Below are 24,427 nucleotides of genomic sequence, written 5' to 3'. Positions count from 1 at the left end.
TTCTCAAACCACATAGTACTTGTGGTTTTTATCTCTTGGGCTCTCAGCAGAAAAAGGAAAGCAGGTCTGTTATTTACAGAGCTATTCAGCTGCCACAATTGGGCAGGGAGGAGGGTGCTTGGCTCACAGACTTGGGGGTGGGAAGCAGTGCATTGCTAGCAAGAATCACTCAACAGTCCTGAACTCCTTTGGAGGGAGCAGATGCTTTGATAATAGAAAACATTCCTGGTAAAGACCTCCAGGGTTTTAAAGCTTAGCTGTACTGTGAGGATGGCACTCAAGCTGCCCCTCTTGTCATCACCTCTGCCTCTCTGGCAGCAATGTGTGGGGCCTAATTCTGCCTCCAAAGATATTGACAGATATTTTGTCATAGATTTAGTAAAAGCAGAACTTCATTCTCTGTCCCCTTTATTCTCCAGCTCAATAACTATACTCATTTATGTATTTATTTATTTATATTCATTTATACCCAAGCAGGCAAATGCACAGACTGGAGCAGTGAGTGCTGCCACTGTGTCCCTTCATCCCTGGGGTTTGGTGCCTTCTGCTCCTGGCAGTGCCCTCTTTGGGCTCAGGAACCACTGCTGTGGCAGGGGTGCCTGGCCAAGATGTGACTTTTCACAGAACAAGATGTGCTGTTGCATTTTCCCTGGTGACAGCATGCAGATGTCCCCCCACTGCAGCACACAGAGCGGCAGCATGCTTTCCTGCTTGAAAGCTAGACATAAATCTTTCCAAACCAGCTGCAGGAGCAATGTGCCACCTACAAGGGAGGGCCTAAAAAGCACCTTTCGGTATCATGCACTGCCCTGTGTCCCTCCTGCACCTCCCTTTGCTCCTGGCACAGTGGCTGCCCCTCTCTAGCCCTCTGACCAACAGAGCAGACTCCTGTGGCTGCTGCTGCTGCAGGGAGTTGGGTGACCACCACAAAGTGCACAAGTGCTTGCAGCTGCTCAGGTTGGGCAGCTTGCCTTAAATAATATTTTATCAGGTCGCTAAATTATTTACCCACCACATGAAACGCAATGTGTATGCTTACTGTATACTAAGCACATGCAAGTGCCTCTTATTGCTGTTTTAACGTGGTAGCAAATACTGTCATGTTCCAGGAGCACAGAAATCAGTCATTTGAGCACTCAGGCAGTAGCTTGCATCTTAGTGTATTTGTACACTGAGCACAGACTTGTCCACCATTTGTAATATTTAGTCAGATGTTTTGGAGTGGAGAACAGGGGACAGATGTCTTTGTGTCTCCAGCTGTGCTCCTGTCAATTTGCAAGCACCTTCTGTAACCAGACTCGGCAGAAACTAATTCTTCATACTCTTTTTCAGGTATGACTTTGTGGAAGTGGAAGATGTGTCAGAGACCAGCACAGTTATTCGAGGGCGGTGGTGTGGACACAAGGAAGTGCCTCCAAGAATAACATCAAGGACAAATCACATAAAGATAACCTTCAAATCTGATGACTACTTTGTGGCTAAACCTGGATTCAAGATATGTTACTCTCTAGTGGTAAGTCTCCTAGGGGTAACAGGGGTAAGAGACAGCTTGCAGTGTAAAAGACCGTCAGTTCTTGAAGACTAGATAGTGTAGCTAAATGTGGGATCAAAACACTAAATGACTGAAAGTAATTTTATTCCAGCAACTGCATTAATGCAGATCAAAGTATTTTTGAGATTGTGTCATTAAATATAAAATAAAGTCAAGTTCAGTTCAAGATTTACTCTAATTACATGTTTCAGAAGCACTAGCACTTTCTACACTAAATCTGCACTGCCACTGCCTTGAGAGATGCTGCAGAAATAGCAAAGAAATGGCTGCTCTGTGAACCCCTTTTTCATGTTCATTCGAGGTCAAATAAAAATACCTTGAGGGGTTATGGCTGTGATTCTCAGATAAAGAGTAGTTTATCATGTATTCAATGAAAGTCTGCATGCAAGACAGTGTGCTAAGGCTCAGACTGTATTTTTAATCAGATATCAATGTACCTCTGTGTATGCAGAAGTATGAGTAGTGTATCATGTACTGTTTCAATGAGATTAAAATCTCTTTTTTTTTTTTGTTTTTATTTTGGTTTTGTTTTAGGGAGCAGGAATGATCAGTACACTTAGGTAGATTTTGATACAAATATGTATTCCTTTGTATTGCCCTGATTAATAATATAATGCTTTTGGTGCAGTGTAGCTCGAAAGAGGCAGATTTTGCAAACACTCAGGAAATGGTAAGCAATAATTTATTATACTGTCATCATTATATTTTCCTATCCATCACACTTCTTATTCCCTTTTTATTCAATCCACTGTCCTTTAACAAGAATAAGAAAGCCTGGAATAGCAATAACGTTGTAACAGGAAAGATTCATTGTTTGAGTCATTTCACTTCCACCTCTTGGCTTTGCATGCATGTATGCCTGTGTATGCTAAAAAGAGTCCATAAACAGCACATTGTCAAGACAGAGCAAAGCTATAAAGATTTTGCTCCCTTGCATTTAAATTGTTAGGCTTCTAGTGGAGTAAGGCATTAAATTGTAAGTACATCCTGAGCTCTAATTTGAAGATAATCTACTAAAACTCAAATTCAGGCAGAACAGTCTATGAAAGACCACTGGGCATAAAAATGAGAGTGAAGCAGCCTTTCTTTATACTGTTTGTATTTCAGCACAGCCACAGAAACTGTGCTGCGTTTAGCAAGTTTTATTCCAGAGAGTATACAGATAGTCTGATAGTATTAGGCTTTCCAAAAGTGAATGTTATCACTCATAAGACACAGGACTCTCTGCACTAGAAAGCTCAGAAAAGGCTACTGTATTTATCTAATTTCAAAACTAGGGAGTAAACTGAGAATTTGCAATCTAGCAAATCTATTTACAAGAATAATCTCTAAGTGCACCCTCTGAATGAAGCACTGCCTTATTTCAGAGAAGAGCCCTGGTGATTGGTGGTATTTGTGAGATGGGGGCTGATTTTCAGTTAGCTGCTCTTCAGATTCCAAGCCATGCAACCTATAAGTGCAGGATTAATTCTGAGCAGAGTCAGCCCTTATTCCATAGTATTCCATAGTCCCCACAGTGCCTGGAGTGCAGTTCAGAGATATGCTGAGCACTGCTGACCCCTGAAGGTTGGACTCGCTGTGTGTTTCTAGTTGGTAAACCAGGGAGCATTAATGAAGCATGCAAAAGCATATGGTATTTTCTATGAGATTAAATTAAGGAGCTTTACATTGCCTTTTTTCCTTCCCTTCGTAACCTTCTCCAACAAAGGGCTACTTCTGGGGCCTTTCTTGGAACATGGTGCACAAGATATGCACAAATCTCTTAATTCCCTTGCTTTTTCTTGTATTTGGAGTTTGGTTGTATGTGGCAGTTGTTTATTTGTATACCAGACTCTGATAATTTTCCAGAGAAAATAAGTGATTTGGAATTTATTGATCAGCTCCATCTTCTGTGCATCATGCCAGAATGACTGGGTAAATTTCTCACAGTTACTCATGCAGCCAAGCAGCCTTGCAGCCCGACTCTTTGGCCTCTCATTAATAAATCTTCAAGGAAGTCAGTGAAGGTCACTACATTTGATGCAGATCAAGCTTTTACTTAGGTCAGCACTCTACATGAGGCACAAATAAGGCACCAGAGAGCTTAGCAGAAACATCCTTCACTATCTTTGTATACTTGTGTTTTTCTGTTAACTGCATATTTCAGTACTATTTAGAGAAACTAAAGGGGATTATTTTTCTGGAGAAGACATAAATTAGACTTGCATCACTTGTATCCATTTGCCTTTGTGAAGGCAATAGGAAGTAAACACCCCATGTAGAATGAAAGGTCTCACTGGGATTAGAACTCGGACTGATTCTGGAAAATTAGACCAAAAAGATACAAGGATGATCTTTAACAGTATAAGGTTGAAAAGTATATGGATACGTGTAATTATTTAACTGTCCCAATATAAGAGAGTGACAGGGGAGAAAAATCTGTATAATAAAGTCTGACCATCTAATTACAGCATTTAGGAACTTTTGCTTGTCAAGGCTGTCTCCCCTGTCTCCCTCCACCTTCTTCCTCCTCTTCCCTCATCTTCTGTGTTTTGGCACCTCTGCCTCTGCTCTCCCCTCTGTGGATCTGAGGGACTCAGAGGGCTGGAAGGGGAGCAGTGATGGGGGTCTTGAAGGCACAGGACAGGTTCAGTATGCTGCTGCCTGTCCCAGATCTGCTCTTCCCTCACCAAGTTATAGCATTCCCTGGAGTGGGAGCTCCTGGGTGGACCTGACTCCAGGAGTCAGGAGTTGTGTGTGTCCCACTTCCCACTGCTGAAGTCAAATTGCCTAAGAATCAAAAGTGTCCTAACCTCTCTGGAAAAAGTCCCTCCTCCTGTGTGCTGTTTGCAGGAGGAGGTAGGTGTGCAAAGCTGTTCTCTACACTCGACGCTTCACGTTCAAAGCCCCAGGTTTGTTGGCTTGGTCTGGGTATCCACACGGAGAATTGTTTCCCTTGAACCTCTTTAAAAATCGCCCTTTTCTTTAAGGCTCACAGATCTAGAGCAGAAATAGTCTGGAGCAAGACCTAGACAGCTGTTAGGCATGAGCCTCATGTGATTGCAGATATTTTTTGAAACTCCTCCCTACCGTTATCACCTAGAGCCTTAATATTTTTTAATCCTTTTCTTGAATTGCCTTAGAAATATTAAATTGTATTATAGAAGGAACTGAGGTATTCTAGGGTGGTGGGTTTTTTGTTTGTTTGTGGGGTCTGGGTTTTTTTTGTTGTCACACATAATCATTCACAACAAACAGCGTAGAAATCTATGAAACAGAGGAGGATAAATTTATATTATCCCCTTTTTCCTTCTGAAGTTCTTTCAATGTCATAATTCTGGAAAGGGATGTTAGCAAGATTCAATCCCATGTTTTACAACTTCATTTGCATGGGCATTTTGTGTAATAGTCTAGGAACTCATTCAGGAACATGTTTCAACAATAAAGGTGAATGGAATTAAAATTCCCAACTGTGCATCTAATTTCATTTTAATGAGACAGCTAGAAAATGTTGGATTCCGTTTGCTAATTAGAAACATTATTTTAAGTTTATTGTAAAAGGCACATATTTGTTATACATTTATAGCAATAAATTCCTATTGCTGTACTAATTGCTTGATTAATCCTAAATGAAATCCATACTTTGGAATTTTGACTAAAATCATTATTGGAAACAAAGACTACCAAAAAACCTAGGAACATATGTATATGTACTTGTACAAACATGCATGTCTATAAAGGTGTAAGGATACATGTACATCTTTTTTACATACATACACATGTCGTATTAAACAGGAGCACATAAGAGCATTTGTCCCAAGATAAGCTTATGCATCAAAATATCAAGGTGTTAAATTGTAAGTAGTTTTGGTTTGTTTAAAAATCAAGTTTTTTGGATAAGGGAGCCATAAAAAATTAATGGAATGGAGGAGGGAGGAACTTTGAGTTTGGATCCATATGTGAAATTTTACAGGGAATAACTTTCTGCTAAACTCTCTGTATATAGGTCACCACACCTATGATTGAAAAGAGAGCATAGTCACGAACAGGGCTAAGACACCACAATAAAATTTACTTTCCCATGCAAAGAATATTGACCAGTCAAAGTTTGCTCAAATTCTAGGCTTAAACTGTTTAATACTTGCCTGTTAAGCTCCGAAGAAAACAAACAAAATTGGAAGAGCAATCAGAAAATGAAAATGCGAAAAATAAGAAGCTGATCCTGAACTTGTATTCATTGCTATCACTCTGAATTAAGTGACTGGTTCCCTGTGTTTTACTACACTTGTCTGCACAAGTAGTGCAGCAGCAGGCTTAAGGGTTTTTTTAAATAAGTCAATAAATAAATGCCCTTAAGAGTTAACACAATCATAAAAAGACTCACCAGTGGGAATACAGATCCATAAAGATCATAAGGAATGATTAATTCTAAACTGAAGCCAGCCTGGATGGTGCAGGAATCTGCTGCTGTACATCTGGTTTAGCTTGTCAGTTGTTTCACTGAATGGACAGATAATTCATTTCTGTATCCGGGACAAAATACTCTGCCTCAAACTCCATGTAATATATCTCATGTGACAACAGGAGTGATAATGGTGCATCTGTACTTTCCCTGCTATTAGATAATCCACAGAAGGAATCCCAGTAAATTGCTGGGAGTACAAAAGAAAGGGCATGAAGTGGCCTGGCATGTCTTGGTTAATAAAGTGATTGAACATGAAATAGATTTCACAATGAAGAAAGAAGAACTTAATTGTGACCTTTTGTCAATTCTTCTGCTACTTTCTCTGATTTCAGTTTTGGTTGCCTGACTTTTTATAAATACAACCCATGTGCAAAACAGTTAACAATCTATATGATGAAACTTCCATTTTCTTAAGTTTTGACAGAAAACTATGTTCTGTGTTTTGCTCAAGGCATACTATCCTCATAAAATTATCTCCCAGAGGCTCATCTTTCAGGAGAGAAGTAATTAAGTCCTAGGTTCTAATTAGATAAGGCTTGCTCAAAATCTTTAACGTTACTTCTCCAACTTCACATAAGCAGGAAATTTAAGAGATTATCTATGCAAAATTAATTTTTTTTTTTGGCAGATGTTAAATTTTTTAAACACCAACATAAGATGACAGCATGTTAAAAAGAGATATTACTTCTTGGTGTATCTTGAGACATGGAGTATCTCAGAGTAATTTTATATGGGGAAGAGGAATGCTTTCCATTTAATAAGGGCTCCTGAGTGTCCAGCAATCCTCAACCTGCTGCTTAATTCACAGGACCTAACCTGTCCTTCAGCAAAGTTTGATGAAGAAAGGAAGGTGGCATGGTAGAAAAGCAATGCAGTGTGTTAGGCTAGCAAATTCTAGTTCTCCCAGTGCTCAGAGCAGAACAAAAGATAGTGAAGGATACAAAAAAAACAAAAGTGAGAGTCAGCTTGGCAATAAGGAAAGGGTATTCTTGGATTCAGAAGGCATGTCTGGATGGTCAGTTTCACAGGCAGCATTGGCTGCTCCAGGGACAGCCAAAGTTTCTAATTAAAATATTTATGCTGACATTTGCACCAAACCCAAGAGCTTTTTCTGCTTTCAACATCCTGTCACACCTTCCAAAACCCTAAACCTTTACTGACTGACTCCCAAGTCTTGTCCGCCCAGTCTGTTTTCCTCCAGGGTGGGAAAACCTGCAGGTTTTCAAGTGTGAGATGCACCAGCTGAAAGCAGCACATGAGTCACAGGCAGCCTGGGGGCTGCAGCCAGAGCAGCCAAACCTGACATGACCCAGCCCTTCACAGTCAGTTGTCCCAGACTGCATTGTCCCCCGGTGTCCCCTAGGCTGTGGTCCCAATGGAGTCCTTCTCTTGGCAGGTCTTCTGAAGGTCTGATGCCCCTTCCATGTTTACTCTTGTCTCAGACACTAAGATTGGTCTCAATCCTTCTGCTACGTGACTCTCTAAATTTTAAACTTCATTGGGAGTCTCCCTATTTTGTGTCTTAATTTTAAGGCATTCAAAATTCAGAGGTTTCAGGGAGAAGAGGAATCACCTGCCAGCTTAGCATTAGAGGATGCTGCAAGTACTAGAGGGAAGGACTGATATAGGATTGTCCAGGAATGGCAATGAAACAGTGGCAGCAGCAAAGACAAAAAAGGACAGTAAAATACAGTCCAAGTTCAGAAATAAAGGTTTTTGTGGGTAAGGCAAACACACATAGTAGAAGAGTCAAGTCCACAGAGAGAGAGAAGGCCGCAGAAACACCAAAATGCCATGGTGGGAAAGGTAGGTGAAGCCCCAGACAAGCAAATATTCTTGAAAACAAAAGGAAAATGTGCAAAACTGAAGGACAGAGAGGCTGTGGCTGACAGTATCAAACTGGTCCATGCACACCATGAAAGAAGGAGCCTTCCCTCCTTATTAGGAAGGTATTCACCTGTCACCTTTTCTTTGCAGTCACATGAATACAGTTTCACTTGGACTCAAGAGGGTGAATGGCAATAGGGAAACATTTTTAACAAGGCAATGAAGAGAAGGAAGGATTTGGGTAACCCAGAAGAGTCCTGGTGGCATATTTCAGAAGGAAAAGAGGAAAATGGATGGGTGATATTAAAGAGGAAGTGGACTTGAAATAAGGAAGACTTTGTCGAGGAAAGGAGGGAGGGCAGGTATGGATCAAGTGGAAAGCAAGACAAAAGTAAGATCGTTTTGCTAGATCAGCCTCTTTTGGCAAAACCTCTGGCTATGAACTTGAGGACTGGGTTTGAATATATTTCAAAAGTGAAAAGAGTTGATTGGGAGTGTGAATGAGGAATTGAGTTATGGCCAGGGAAATACAGACCTTCTTGCAAGGAAGATAGCAGAAGCAGTGGGACCATATAAACACACAGAAGCTCCTGGAAGCTGTCAGACTTCAACTGATAAAACAGTTGTTTTAATCAGAAAGGAAAATAGACCTTAATGCCTGTGTTTTCTCAGCTGCAAGCATGTGTGCCTGGCAGTTTACTTGTTTGAACAGCATGAGGGAGAACTGGCCATTTGCTCTCCTCTGTCCTTGATTTGCTGACAGCTCAGTTAAAGTGTGGCTTCTTCGCAGGATGTTGTCATTGATCTGTCTTAACATAGCAGTAGTCCTGCTAATGTCCAATTCCTGCTGAAAATGCTGCATCTTAACTCCAGTCATGTGCTATTCACTGGATGAGAATTTACCAAACGCATGGTGGTGGCCAAGAACGAGGAAATGAAGCACTTGTCACCTTCAAAGGACTGTACAAACACAAATGTTTTATTTTCAAATCCAGTATCCTGTCCTGTCTCAAATAATTGATTCTAGCAAAACTTAGAGGCATTTAGGTTCATTTAGGACGGCTTTAGATTTTGCAGAATTGCATTTCCTGCAGTCAGAACTTACCTGTTTAAAGAATTCCTGAGGAAATTAGTGACCGAGAGGAAATTTCCACTTATTTCCAGGTAAGTTAGAGGAACAAAAGACACCAACAGGGGAAGATCATCATATGCAGTACAAGAGGGTTACTTACCCTTAGACAAAAACTATCAGAGACTCACAAGCCTCATTCAGTATGACGATGATTTCTTGCAAAATGCAGTAAAAGTAAATTAGAAAGTGCAAATTGCAAGAAGCACACATTCATATTAGCAATGAGATCATAGCATGTAAGAGTAGCAGATTAGAGTCACAGGAATGTTGCAGTTATTGGAAGGTGTGTGTACTGGTAGAACAGTGACTTCAGTATTTTAATTGAATGAAGGGAGCTATGGTATCATAGCAACTGGCCATGATCTTGCCACTGTATTTGACTAAGTGAGGGCATGTATGAAGATTCACAGTAAATCATCTGCCCTGTTTGCTTTTATGCGGTTGTGGTGTAATCCCAGAAGGAAATTAAGCACCACACAGCCACTCACTCATGCCCCTCCTCTCTCCAGCCTGGTGGAATGGGGAGGAGGATTGAAGTAAAACTTGTATGTTGACATAGAAACAGTTTAATAATTGAAAATAAAGTAAAATACAGTAATAGTGATGATAATAAACAGTAAACAAAAAGTGATGTTCTGTGGTGTGGAATATCCCTTTGGTCAGTTTGGGTCAGCTGTCCCAGCTCCTTCCCAGCATAAGACTAGGAGAGAAAAAAAGAGTTTTTGACTTAGGATAAACATGGCTTAGCAAAAACCTAAATCTGTGTGTTTCCAACACCATTCTCTTTCCAAATCCGCACTGTAACAGCTACTGAGAAGAAATTAACTCCAGCCTAGCTGAAACCAGTTCACATGCCTGTATTGCTTCCTGGTTTATAATCACATTTTAGTCATAATATACCCAGATACATAAAAAAATTCAGTATGAAAGCTAATCTTTTCCCTGTTCTTCAAATGTCAGTTATAGTCAAGAAATCTCTGTTAAACAAAAATACAGAGTACAAGAAAATCAGACTTCCAGTGAGCCGGAGTTTGTGATACAGATTGCAGCAAAATTGTTCTATTGGACAAGTAAGAAATTAAACCTGTTCCCAAACTTGGGAAACTCTTATGTAGTTGTTTTAATTAGGGAAACAAATCAATGATTCGTAGTAGTCTAGGAACTTTTAGAATTAATTTTGGTTAGAAAATGGATAGAAGATATTTAAGGTGTTGTTTATTAAAACTACTCTGGGTAAATCAGTTCGTTTTTAAAACGATTTAATACTTAAGGTTTTTTTTAGAGCTTGCCAGTATTAAAATCCATAATTCTACTTACCAGGTGTGTTGGACAGCTTTCTCATGGAGTAAAGCAGTATTTTTAATTAACATTACATATGTGTAGGTAGCAGAAAGGCTGGATCCAACACCAAAAATCATAGTGCATGAAATGGAGGGGTACATTTTATGTGCCATAATGAGCATAACCTGGGAGGAGGCAAAGACCACCCTGTTCACTGTCTTTGCTTCCCATGTCTGTGCAAATAAGCAGAAAATATAAATATCCTGGAGCTGGTGTTTTGACACTGTAGAAGAGACAAACCAGTCACAGCTTTAATTCATTTTCTGTTAGAAGACATAGAAAGGCCTCATAGCTAATTTGCCTTCTTGGAGTTGACCATTAAGAAGACACCAGAAGAGGAGATGGCCAATGCAGTAGCAAACTGAGCCAACATAAACACCCAGTCAGTGCTGCTGGTAGACTTGTTATCCTCTTTTGTGTCTGCACTAAAGAGGAGGGTAAATGCAACCATTTTCCCCTGTTAACTAATCCCAAACCACACATCAGTATGCATGAGCATGAAGTGAGTTTGTACCGTCAGACTTTTTTAACAGCACTCATTATTAACCTGTCGATCACATGAACTATTTGTTTGAAAAGCAGGACAGTTTTAGACCATTGACTTGAGGATGTAATGCTGTCTCTGTAAATCCATCTTCTGTCCTTTGCTTCCACTTCAGCAACAGTTGAAGAATTTTGGCGTGTGAAATGTTCGTAACATGAAGAACGTGGTTTGGTAAACCTGGAGGGTGTTTCCTAAAAGTTTAGTTAAAATGAAAGATTTCTTGGGAGAAGAGAGGGGCTATGCTTGATTCTATAAAAAGTTTAATTCTATTGCAATGCTGCAACGAGGTGTTAATTAACTTCTTCTGGTTCTTCAGTGTGGCAACACTAGTCTGACTTACTACCATGGCCACAAGGGAAGAGGAAATAGCCAGTTATTCCCAGGCCCTATTCCTGTTGAGCGGCCTCTGCTCTAGATTTTCTACAGAAGATGAAGGTGTGCAGCTTAATTTAAGTGTACCAACTGTGTTGGAGAAGAGTAGGAAGTCAGTCTGCTTCCTCTGGAAGTCTGTCAGAAGCAAATACCAAAAGTGGTATGGTGCATTGAAACATGCTAGACCTCCAGCTGCACTGAGGAACTTGTGAAAATCCATCACACTAGGTGTTGGTTGCAAGTTGTCTTTTAAGTCAAAACAAGGATTGCGTGTCTTCACAGCCTTGTGTAGGGAAAGGCTCAAAGGCACAACTTCATGTTCTGTGCTCCTCCAATACTATTTATTTGACTGTGTGTCAGCACCTTGCAAAGCCTGGCAGCACAATCCTGCTCTTGTACTGTTCTAGCTGAGTTTGGGTTGCAGAGTCTCTTTCAGCCTTAGCACTGTTCAGTGTGTTTTTGCCATTCTTGGCAAGCCAGGGAACACAATGCATTGTGTATAATGGGTGTTTAATTGCTTACATAATAAATCTTTGCCTTGTTTGTTGCAGCAGCTGTAACTGCTGTAGACTACTTACATCTCTGGATCAGATGATACTGATTGTTTTAAGATTACTGAATCTAAATTTAGGCTTTTTTTTTTTCCCAGTAATGTCTAATGCAGACAAACCTAGAATTCTGATGTGAAGTGATTCAGTCAACTTTCCTTCAGGACAAGAATTTTCTGTATTGTAAATTCATTACTTGATCATCTAGTATAATTTTTAAATATAACAAGCACATACAGAATATTTAACAATGGACTAATAAATCACTGTTGAAAGACATTTTTTCTTCCATAGAAGGTTTTAATTTCCTTTTGTTTTTAATGCCATACCATTGCCTGCAATTGTACCTCTTATTGATTTATGATAAAGAAGTCTGTTCATTTTGTTGTGGGTGTATATCTCCCTTAGATATTTGCAGTGTGCTTTCATGCTTCTTTGCTTTTTACTTAGTCAAGCAATGATGTCCATATTTAGCTTTTAATCTTATCCTGAAAATCAAGCTATTTAATCCTCTCAGAGTTTTTGATGTTCATATCAGAACTACCCCAGATTGTCCTAACTTTTTACAATGTCTCTCTGGGTCTGGGGGTTCAGGCATCACCAGGGCTGTGTTATGGGTGGTGTTATTGTCAAAAATCATTTTGGCATCAGTGTCACCTGTCAGGTTATGCTTCTTAGGCAGGTCTCCATGGCAATTGCCAGCCTGTCTACCCTAACACTGGGAATGTGTCCTTTAATGGGTTTTCTTTTGTCAACTCAGTCCATCTTTGGGCTCCCAGGTTTCCTAGGCTCCTCCTTCCATTCAGCATGTAATCCAGAAACACATTAGGTTGCATCTTTCCACAGCAGACCTTCCTTGTGTTGGGTTGTAATACCCATGCAGTGATTTTTGCATGTCCTCAGTGAAGATGGTTGTGCATGCAGTTGCAATTTCCATGGGTTTGGATGCAGCATCATGACCTAAGGGAGAGTGCTGGCCTCCAGGCCAGGCTCCACCAGTGCCCTAACACCTGCTCACAGCCTGAGACCTTCTCACCTCAAATATAGGTACATCAATTGTAAAATCCCACAAAATTAACTTCTAAAAGACACAAGAGAATCAGGTGGTGTTCCAGCTTCCAGTCCGGGACACTGCCAGCAGGGTGGGCTGCATGGTCAGACCAAGACTGATGAACAAAGGGGTTTGTCTGCTGTGCTGTTTCATTTGGATGCTCACTTTCCCTGTGCCTGCCAGATTTACCTGGGTCCTCTCTAGTGTTAGAAATTACATGCCTAGAGAATAGAGAACAGCAATCCCAGGTTTCAAACCAGGAAAGGGAAAGGACAAAAATCAGCTTCACACCACACTGAGCCGCTGGTCTGGTGGGTGTGAGAAAGCTTGTTGCTGTTCTCATCCCTGCCTTCCTTCTTAGGTGGCAATGATGACTGGAGCACTAGGGATCTCCGCACTTCCTTTTAACAAAGCTTAGTTTGGGTCTGACTGTAGCCCCCGGCACAGGTCATCAGATTGTCCTTCCTCCCTGCTGGGGAAGCTGGTTTGCTCTCAGGCTGCTGCTCTTGTTTGCTCAGCACAGTGGTTCTGGCTTCAATAACCTTCACAGCCTTCACCACATTTCCAAAGACAGTCATGGTGCTGTGCAAATTGTGTTTTGTATGCATGCATCTTTATTAAATTTACAGCCTTTGGTTTTGCCCTGAGCACTCAATAAAGTCCACGCATGTCTTCATAATAAAATAGGTGACACACATGGCAGAGTGGTTTTGGTTTGCTCTTACACATGTATATTTACACGCACATCTTTTATTACTTGCAGGGTTCCTGTCATTTTTTTAGACTTGATAGGATAAATCTTAGTTGAAAATTTTTGGCTAAATGGCACTGTTACATAAAATAACTCAGCATGTTGCTGAGCTTTGTGCTACTGAACTGAACACCTCCTCCAGCCCAGGGCTTGGGTTCTTCATCATTCTTTGCCTGCAGCCTCATCTCTGTTTCAACCCACAGATTTCTCTCCATGTTGAACTGATTTTGAACATAAATGGCATGCAAAAAAAAAAAAAAAATCATATTTCCTATCTCTTGTAATACCAAGAAAAATTCAGTTCTGTTTTCCTCAATTGTCAGTTTGATAACTAGTCAGAGCTTAATTAGAGAAAGTCTGAGCCTGTAACAACACAGGGTCAGATTTTGCAACTCATCTGTAGCACTGAAAGTTGAAAATAGCTTTTAGGTACATGGAATTAGTATATCTTCTTGTTAGATCATTTTCAGCAGAATCAAATAACAGCCAATTTTTCTGTGACTGGTAATAACAGGGGTTTTTTTAATTTTAATAGTTTTTGTTCAGAAATATAGCTTAATTGTACAAAATGGTGTTTTGTGGCAGATAAAACTTATTTTCCAGGTCCCTTTTCTAACCTGAAGAAGCCTGTTTTTTTTTAAATATAATACTTCCGATCTTGGCAGCTATAAAAAGGCTTCCTTTCAATCAATATTTTTGTCCTGATCTTGTCCTTAGGTCATGTTTTGTGAAAAACAGTAATAAACTTTTCCTTAGACTGTAGGAATCGGGCACTATATTGTCTAATTTTGTGTTCCTGATTCTTGGCACTGTTGTTGTCCAGCCATGGAGCTTAAAGGCACGCTCTTGCAGGATCAGACCCTCTAATAAGGAATCTATGTATCCAGAATTGTCAGCAGAGACTTTTCAATGGGATGTATACAAATCAAGGCATAGGCACAAAATTGTTTATACCCATCACATTTTTAGCATGGCTAGTTTGGAGCTAGCACAGGCCCTGGGCTCTTTCTAATGTGCAATTTGTTGTGACCACTCTGTTCTACAGGGTAATAGTTGTGTCTGAATGAGTCACACCGTGTCTGATCAATCTCTGCCTCATTTTACCACTTAATATAGATGTAGCCCAGAAGTTATTACATGGAGGTCATCTTTTCTTTCATTTTCTTGTAACTCCTGACAACATTGTGAGTGACACTGTTAACAGCATTTGTGAGACCTGGAATTCAGTGTTTGCAGAATTACGGGTAGGTTTGAAAAATAATTTTATCTTTGAGGAAAGAAAAATGATACTTAGAAAAAACCCTGAAACCTGAGAAAACAGCTTAGAAAGTATGAGGCTAATTTTTCCACTGTTGTAGGACAGGGTGAAAAAAAAAACACAAAAATTTATCTCACACCAAGGTCTGGCCAATTTTTTTTTATTTTGTTTCAATAAATTTGAAACAAAAAAAAAATCCTGAAAGAACCTGGGCATCATGTGGACAAGTAGTCTGACTGCTCTGTGTGGTTTGTGTTGCATACTGAAGAGGCCACTATTGATAGAAATAGGCTGCTGAAAACTTTTCTTTCTCTACAGAAAATTGGGAATGCTCTGTTGGTGTGGGAACCTAAACCAAGCACAAAGCAATTGCTGTTTTTTTACAGATGAGGTGGAACTTTTGTGCCTGATTGGAAATGAGATCTTATTTCCAAATGTGCATTGTACTTACATGTGTGTATTCATCTCTGAGCCGCCTCTCCTCTAAGCAGGCATGGTGCAGACAAGGTCTTGTGTGCTTATCTTCTGCTGATGGTTAGGAAAGAACCTGAGTGCATCAGTCATGTTCTTATTCAGGCCTGCCACTTCTTTTTGCATATGCATGAGTTGATACAGAAAAATTGGCATTATTTAGCTCTGAAGAGAGAGCAAAAAGACCAACTCAGAGAAGATAATGTAAGGCAGCAGAAATGGGACACTCTGCTCCCTATACATATAATTTATCTCTGTCAGAAGTATGTTAAAATAAACACTGTTTTCTCAACTTAGCAGCAACTTTGTGTGCTGACAGTGCTAGCTCAGTGCTGGTTCAGGTACATTTTCCAGATGCATTAAGGAATAGATTAAAAGCAGAGACAAAGTTTGTAATAGCAGCTGCTGAAATTAGGAGTATTGCATGAGTGTGAGCCTACTGCTGCTGCAGTCCAGGTCTAGTCCTCCTGGACAAAGATGGACAAGGTAGCCAGGAGGGCTGTGCTAAAAACCAGCAGTATAAACTAAACAGTCTGTGGGTCTGGTACTTTAAAAATACTGTCTGATGTTCAGGAAATGCTCAAGAGTTTTTATACCATAGAGCAAGGTCTTTCTGCCGGAGTGTGTGAGAGCCCTCCCCAGTGCTTTCTCCTCATAAGCCTGCATTGCTGATGCAGGTGGGCAGCTGAAATGCCTAGCCTGTGCATACCAGCACTGCAGGGCCAGGATGGCAGGGGTTTGGCATCTCCACAGATGGGGTATGTAACTACTTCTGCAATTTATATCAATACTGATATCACATCCATGCAGTATGAACCTTACTGTGCCTGTTGTCTTGAGAATACCCATCTTCAGTTTCCAGAAGAGCTGCTTGCACCCACAAACATCGCTTTTTTCTGAGCATAACCCTGTTCTGCACCCATAGGAAGGTGCAGAACATCCTCACACATCCCTGCCAGTGAGGAGAGCCCTATCTGTGCCCATGGTTCCCCGGGAGATGGTGGTTTGTGGTGATGTGGTATCCCCTTGGTGGTGATTTGTGGTAGTGGGTGTCCCCTTGGTATGGGGAGAGCATCCCTGTGCCTGGGGAAGATCTCTGTACAGGCATAAGTCACCCTCCATGCCGTGCCACTGTGTTACATTTCAGATTAATGTAATGATTTTTTATCTTAGTTCTATTCAGTCTCTTGGCACCAGTTCCTTTCAGAGTCCGTGTGTGCCATCAAATAGAGTTTATGGCTTGTACCTTTTTCTCCACTTACATTCTTTAAAGTGAAACCTTGTTTTTCTTACCTGCCACTGCTTCTGACCTCTGGTAATCCTACCATTTTTCTTTGTATTGAATGATGTTTACAACTTCTTTTTTTTTTTTTTTTTTTGCCAGTTCAATTTTCTGTGACATTTTCTATGTCATTAGTATAAAACTGAATTAAACTGTTTGTCTTGATTTTCATCACTTGAGAATATTAAGCCTATTATAATTTTACAGCCACCCTTAGTCTATTTGGTTATGCTTATGTTTAGTCAGAATTCAAATAAAATGTGTTACACACTAATTGTGGCCCAGTACACACCCTCCTGGTCCTGAGATTATGGTCTCAGTTTGGTGTTTAGAAGGATTTTCAAGACCATTTTTTTTGGTAAACTAATCCCGAAATGTTAACATGATTTTGTTAGATTGTTTGCAAAAGGTGGCAAATGTGAGGTGCTCTTTACCTGGTCTTTACTCATAGTATCGCTCACAATTGATATTTGCAAAATTATACATAAGATAAATGAGAAGCTTAACTGCTCCTAAAGTACTTGTGTTTAGCTTTAACAGCAGTGGTGTTTCTGAGGAATAGATCTGGATCTGGAAGTTCAGTTGGAATAGTTTGGATTTTTCCTTAATTTAGCTCTTTGATGAAACTCATGTTAAACAAAATCTCCAGTCAGCAGTATCCTGTGCTGTGTGCAGTAAATTAACTGCTTTTGATCACATCAAAAACCTGGAAAAGCTACGAGAAAAGAGTTCTTTTATTCTTCAAAGATTAGGTTTTTTCTCTATTTTAATGATTGTTGAACATCTTAGAAAGCTTGGATAGCAGTCCTTTTTTGTTGTCCTAGAAAATGCAATGCCTTCCAGTCAAAGCAGGAGGGTGAACAAATTGCTTTGTTTTGCATTATCTGTGAAACATAACACATGCTCCTGCTGCATGCTTACTGCAGAATTAAACACCATCCTCTGACAGAGAGCTCAAAAACAAATGGATCCTTCACAAAAAATCAATAGGCTGGGATTACTGCTAGGATAGCTAATGTCCCTTACCAGTACTCTTCTACATGGTGTCCTCAGGTTCAGAGTTAAATTTGCTGAGCTCCATTAGAGTTTTTTGTTGTTATTATTATTATTGCTTCCATGTTTCTCCCAAATCACATCTGAAGATGTAAGTGTGCATGTCCGAGCACTTTGTACATCCTATTCATTTAATATTCCAATGGAAAACTTGGAATATTAAATGAAATTACACTGTATTTGTTAATGATTATTTTTCTGTGATTATGGACCATGTTTAAAGCTATAAAAAATGTGTAGAAACCCAAGTGGAAAGAAGTTAGAAAATTAATAGCTTGCTCCTAGGAGGTTTTCTCTCATTAATATTTTTCCTTCTATCCCTGGTACTGGGGCCTTTCAGTACATTACCATTTGGTATGAGTCACACCAAGAAGGAGGACCTGAAATAACCAGCTGTCACTGCCTTCTGTTAACTCTGAAAGAGTTTTTTGCCCACCTGGACACTACCGGGCAAGTGAAGTATCAGCTTTTCAGTTTTGCTCAGGGCAGAGTCACCTATTACCAGGGAGGCTGTTTCCAAAACCCTGCCAGTCAGTGTGGCAGGAGTTCACCAAAGTCCTCACAAGGGCACTAGGTACTGACCTGACATCAAGTTTTTGGCTCATGGGATGACTCTTCCCAAGCTCTTTTCCCACTTTGATGTGAAGCATCACTCTGACCAGGACTCCTCTGGATGTTTGCTTCCCACCGCCCTGGCAGAGCCAGCATGGGGCATTGCAGGGGGACCAGCAAGCCCTGCAAACTGGGATGCCACCATGGCCCAAGTGTGCTTAGACACAGACCCAAGGTGAGCAAGGACCCCAGTTGCCTTCAGACTGCTCCACTGTCACTGCCAAAAGCTGGGCACTGCAGACCATAAGGCACCAAGAGTCACTTCTGAAAGCAAGTCTGCTTAACATGCAATAGGAATAGAAAGGGAGTGAGGAGCAGATGCAGTGTAAGTGTAATTTAGCTGGATTGCATCCCTGGATTGCTGTAAGGTGAGCCAGGGCTCACACAGAGATGGTGAATGGCTGGCAGCCTATAGCATCAATGGCAGGAGAGTGGCCAGGGCACCTTCACACTCCTAAGTCTGACCTAGAATGCTTACAGGGCACTCGTCAGCAAAAAAAGGTGGTTAAGCATGCAGGAATTTAGGAATAAAACTACACATCTCTTTATCAAATAAACTCATTCCAGACTGAAGGATAGCCTGGAATGGAAGGAAGTGCTGTCTAACAGATGTAATTGGACCTTAGAGGAGCATCTCACCCAGTGTAATGCAGGAAACTGTCCCTTGTGCTTGGATGGTACACGACTGTCAAAGGTCAGGTAGTGTAATGCAGAAGGGACTATCCAGCCAGGGACAGCTTGCTAATCCTAAAAGGTTTCTAAAAGGTAATCTCATAGTCAGTTTTATTTTTGGGGTCTTTTAGGGGCCAGAGAACAATCTGCAGAGTAGCATTTTAGTGGTTTTTTCAGCACGCACAATGCTGAAGTTCATTGCTCATGAATGGGAAAATCAGAGTATCGGAGAGGCAAGCTGGATGACCTTGAGCAGCACAGAATTGATTTGCAGTGAAATGGAACAGCCCAAAAATGGGCAAAGAGGTTACTCATGTAGAGATTAATAGCAACAGTATTTGCTGTTAAATGGCATATCACTGGTTATTGAAGAGGGGAAGAGAAAATTTCTCTGTACTAGGCATGTGACCAATGAGGCTGTAGTTGCATCTCTCCTGGAATACTTTGTACAGTTCTGGTCTCCATGGTACAGAGCAACTACATTTTTCTTGGACTGAGTTCAGGGACAATGGGGAGAAGAGGGCATTTCTTACTAAGGGCCAAGACAGCTTGGCTTGCTTAGTGTAATAAAACGGATGCTGAGAGGAGATATAACATCTCTTCAGAATTACTGCAGGAAGCAAACTTGGGAGAGGAAGAAAAGGATAAAGCTGGTACTTACATAAGTGCAATAAAGATAAATTTAGCTTGGAAACAGCCAACCAGTCTGAGGGATTTGGAAGAGACAGCCTAAGAGAGAGAGCCTTTCCAGTTTTGTGTCCTGGTGTTTAACTGCAGAATCAAAATTTGCCATTCAGATAAAAATGGCAAAGGAGGAATTGCAGAATATTTACAATGAATGTTAGTTGATTTGTGTTTTGTTTACAATTGCTTAACTGCAGTATGCAGCAGATTAGCTATTAGCAAATCCCTTGTACATGGATATATGAGGACAGGTTTCTGTGATAAATGGAAAAAATAATGGTAATGCACAATTTGCACAGCTTGGTAATGAAGTCCTTGTGGTTATGAGTAGGAAACAGGATGCTCATAGGCATAATAGTGTCAGATGACATCTGATTTTTCAAAGGCTGTTGTCTCATTTGAACAAGTATTATGTGACCTTTTAGACAGATCATTTAAAGTCAGTGTCTTGGACATTCTTCCAGTATGCACCCAGCAATGCCTATTTCCAGGGCTTTGTGAAGGATGAAGAGGAGTATTGATGAAACATAACTTACTAAATACATTCTTCTGCTTCAGTTTTACTTCAGCTTTTCATAAATTAATGTAACAAACTGCAGTTAACCTAAGTCATTATTACAGCCTTAAACTTTTGAAATTTTAAGTATCTTATGTTTCCCATTCATTTATAGCTAGTAAATGTGTCAGAAAAAATCAAGAGGGATTTTATATATTAATTTGCACTAGTATTAACTTGGTTGATAAGGTTGTAGCTACTGATATGTAGTGGCAACCGGGCTTCAGAAACTCAATTTATGTCTTTTTTGAGGGGCAAGAATCACACTATTACACTTGAGATGAGACGGTTTGGTGGCTGTCTGACCTTTTGTTACTGACTTTAAAATACTGTTGTCATGGATGCCCTGCCTTTATGGGACTGCATCAAAAAGCAGAAAAGAAAATTCAGTATGATTAAAGTTATTTGTTGATTTCTTAGCTGTTCCAGTAACAGCTGGTGTCAGTGGTAAAATTTGCTCATACTTCCAGTTTGGATACTGCTGCCTTCACATTACAGCTACCTGGATTTTTTAATGCTTGCACTGCCAGATGAAGGAACTTGTTGACATTGGTAATAGGCTCTTTTAGCAGAGGATGGGTTATTATCTGGAGAGACAAGGTCAATTCTCATCTAACCTTTGTTAAAAACACTGGCCTGCACTTAATGTTTCATTGCAAGGCATGATTCCCAGATTATGAGACATCATTGTTGCTCGCTCTCCAAATTCAGTAACTTTTATTTTTATTAATGTCTGGTCACTAGAGCTGAACACTGAGCAGCAGCAGTTTGACCATTACTGTAAGAAAAATGCAGCCTCTCGCTTCCTAGTAGCCTGCTTTAGGTATCTTTCAGCATCCTTAGGAGGTGTTAGTAAATATCATTATGATACTGAATTAAAACCCAGTAATGTGACAAAATGAAAGTATGGTACAAGAAAAAGATATTTCAAAGTGTTAATCTATATGCTTGTATTTATAGAAATTGGAGTGTCCTAAAATGCTGCATGAGAAATTAAATTTAATCAGTTGAAGTGTACAAACTTGAATGTGTATCACAGCATTTTTTTGAATGGAACCATGATTTTTCTTTTACCTCTAACTTATGTAACACCATTTCTGTTATACAGCATGTTCTGAGTTTGGAGTTTATTTGCTTGAAATATGTGTCTCTTTGTATAAGAAATGTAATATCTGTAAATATAATTGTTAGTGAGAATATAAGTATTATTGCTTGTGGCAGGAAAAAAAAAATTTCCAGGTTATTATATTTTGTTGTTACTATATACAAATACAAGTTTATCTGCTTATCAGCTACCTGTCTCTGAATGCATAACTCTGAATGCAATAGATGTTGACTGTTTTTCAACAATGAGTATCATTGAGTTTCTGTCTATTAACCTAAATGTTAGGATAATTTTGTCTCTTTTTTCTTCAAGTTGCAATTTACTCTAAATTTCCTTACAGACCTTCCATTGTCCTTCATCCCTAATTCTTTCATTCCAGGGAGAGCTCACAACTTCCTTTTGTTTTTTGTACTGGACCTCTTTGAACATGCTCCATTTCACCCATGACTTGTTTCTGCGGGATCATCTGTGTGTCTCAGTACATCCATTAGCCCCGTTCTTCTGTAAATTTCTAGAAACTGCTTTTCTTTTGGATCATTTATAATTATGGTGTCTAAATACCACAAATTGGATGACCACAGGCAGAACTCAACACTTCAGCTTCTCTGTCTTAATTTTTTCTTAGTTTATTCATTCTTCCTCTTTCTCATGCTTATTTCCCCAAGACCATGCCTGCATTTGACCCTTTCTCCCTCATTTGTCTTCTGAGTACAAGGGTACAGTAGAGAAAGTGGCTCCTTTAGGAGAGGACCTTACTGAACCAGTGAGCCCAAATCATCAGTCAGGGTACTGCCTGTAATCTAATTTTTAATCACAACTCGTTTGAGAACCTTTCCCACTCACTGAAGTGGAGAGCATCACCTCAGCTTTCATGAGCAATAGTTTGTAGTTGTTTTGTCAGGTGAACATTTTTTTTTACCAAAACTAGTCCAATCACCCCAGAAAACTGCAGATTAGGAAAAAATAGAGAAGTTTATAGAGCTGTGAGGCTGCTTCTTTGCACTGGAGAGAGCTGTCTGTGTGTTGTGCTCATCCTGTGGTTGTTATTGCCTATCCCAGGCATCCTTCCTCACAGTAGTCATGCACCAAGATGACAAAAGACTAATCTGCAGTGAAAAAACATGTAAAAAAGGCGAAGAATCACAGTACTTCTTGCTTTTAATTTGAGGACCAGGCAGTAACTCAGCATAGCTGGGAGTACTCGGAAGTTTTGCCACATGGGTGGTACAACAAAGTGAGTCATGACAATATGCTTCTCAAACTGGAAAGCTTCCCAGCCACATCCCGGGTATTTTCCTGATGTCTCTCAGTTCCTAATGTCCCTACCAAGCCCCATGGCTTCAACACAGCAGAGCCTGTGCTGCTGCAGGTTATGGCTGCAAATCATCTCCCTCAGGAACCAGTGCTATCTGGCTCTGCAGTCCCTTATATCATTCATAACTTTGATTTTGCATCATGATCTCCACTTGCAAAGACCTGAGTGGAACAGGGATTATTCCCTGTGACTCCTTGTCACTTAGTGGCCATCAGTGGTGAGAGACAGGCTATAAAGTCCGTCTGCAAAGAAGAGAGTAGCTTTTCTTTGTCCAAAACAGAGCCAGGAACAATACATCAGTGTCCATACATATTTAACTCTGGGGACAGACTCAGAATTTGTCTTGCTGAGGTGTAATTTTGGAAGTTGATGTTTGGAAGTAATTTTTCTTCACTGAGTGTAGCTGCTATCAGAAGGTGATTGGTAGTTCTGTTGTTCTGCCTGTCTTTTTGCTGCTTGTAGAACAGTTCAATGCTTCGCTGAAGTCTCTAGTAAAGTTTTTATGTTACCATGACACAAATACAAAAATAGAAGCACTGTTGTCAAGGTGATGTAGCCAAATTATTACCACCCTGTTGTTCCTGATTCAGTAAGAAAACAGATGAGAATTTTGGTCGTTTTTTTAATGTTTGAACTAAAAGTTTTAATGTTGTTTCAAGTAATGAAGAAGCAACAGCAAAACAACAGCCAAAGCGATCACAGGCAAATTCAATGAACGAGGTAGAATGAATTGAACAGATAGCACTGAAAATAGATTTGTCCTTCAGCTTCTGCTAGGGGCAATGGTGAGAAGGAGGAGAGGGTTTTGTAATGATGAGAACCACTTTGATATTATTATTTGAAATAGCTGCGAGCAGAAGCCATAGATAATAATAATCTCCAAACTGTAGAGGTTGAAAGCACCGCAAAGCCAAGAATGACTGCAGCTGCCTTGAGTGGTGGTGGAACAAAGCCATAGAGTTGTGAATAGTTTATGCAGATTGAATATAATCAGAGTTGAAATGTGCAGTCATCAGGTTTGAGATCCAAGAAGCAGGTGGTACACGTGTCTATATCAGGATTTTGGAGGGGTTTCCTGGCATGAACGAACTCAAAGAATCACAGACTAAAGAAACAGTTTTTATATCCTCATTTAGATAAAAAAGTGGCCCATCCCTTTGAACATAAGACTGCAGTCTTCTCAAAACATTCAGTGAAGCAAATTGTTTCTGTTTTAAAATAATGCTTTAGAACTCAATGCCACTTTTTTTCCTGGAAGTGCTAAATGGAAGCTAATGACAGAGAGGAAATTATTTCCAAGTTCTGCAACTGGCAGACTTTACCAGAGTGTTCATAAGCTTTTCAAATACATTTTTATTTAATTTAAATTGCTGCTTGTCAAAAACTGGGCAACCAAATGTGTAGAGAATGTGGCCAAGAGAGGCATATTCAGAATGGTGTATGATCTGATTATAACTTTCAGATCTCTTTACTATTTTTAAGAAAAAAATCTGCATTGAAAATTTCACCAGTTTTTCTTCTGTATTCTTAGCAGAAAATGACCACACAGTTATAAATGTTTTTATTGCTCTGCAGCTTCAGTGGTCACTTAGTGTTGGGATTTCTTAATTTCTTTTAATCTTAAATACTGAAGAAGAAGAAACAGTAACATTTTTGAATAAACAATCCTGTAACTTTTGAGGCATTAAATATTTTTCTATAGCAAATGGAAAACATTAAAAAACCAAGCATATTGATTCTGGATCTGAAAGTAGCTCTCTTCCTTCTTGGGTAAAGGAGCATTTTATTGGCGAATTAGCAAATTATGAGATCAATTTTTGGTTTTCCATTCCTAAGAAATAATTTAATATATGCAAA

At 39.9% G+C, this 24,427-nt stretch overlaps 1 protein-coding gene across 4 annotated transcripts in view; it reads left to right on the top strand.

Annotated features, from left to right (window-relative positions):
- Nucleotides 1-24,427, top strand: part of PDGFD (platelet derived growth factor D) — a 137,779-nt gene that overhangs the window by 81,607 nt on the left and 31,745 nt on the right. For 2 of the 4 annotated variants that reach the window (XM_059465989.1, XM_059465988.1), the window contains exons 3-4: nucleotides 1,333-1,513; nucleotides 2,181-2,222. In XM_059465989.1, the coding sequence (XP_059321972.1) occupies nucleotides 1,333-1,513; nucleotides 2,181-2,222 (223 nt within the window). The remainder of the gene's footprint in view (nucleotides 1-1,332; nucleotides 1,514-2,180; nucleotides 2,223-24,427) is intronic. The other 2 variants (XM_059465991.1, XM_059465990.1) reach the window with 1 other exon arrangement.

The sequence above is a fragment of the Ammospiza nelsoni genome, chromosome 2, assembly GCF_027579445.1.
Source record: "Ammospiza nelsoni isolate bAmmNel1 chromosome 2, bAmmNel1.pri, whole genome shotgun sequence".
NCBI lineage: Eukaryota > Metazoa > Chordata > Aves > Passeriformes > Passerellidae > Ammospiza > Ammospiza nelsoni.
Note: the sequence above shows the minus strand (reverse complement) of the source record. Positions and strands in the feature narration are given on the sequence as shown.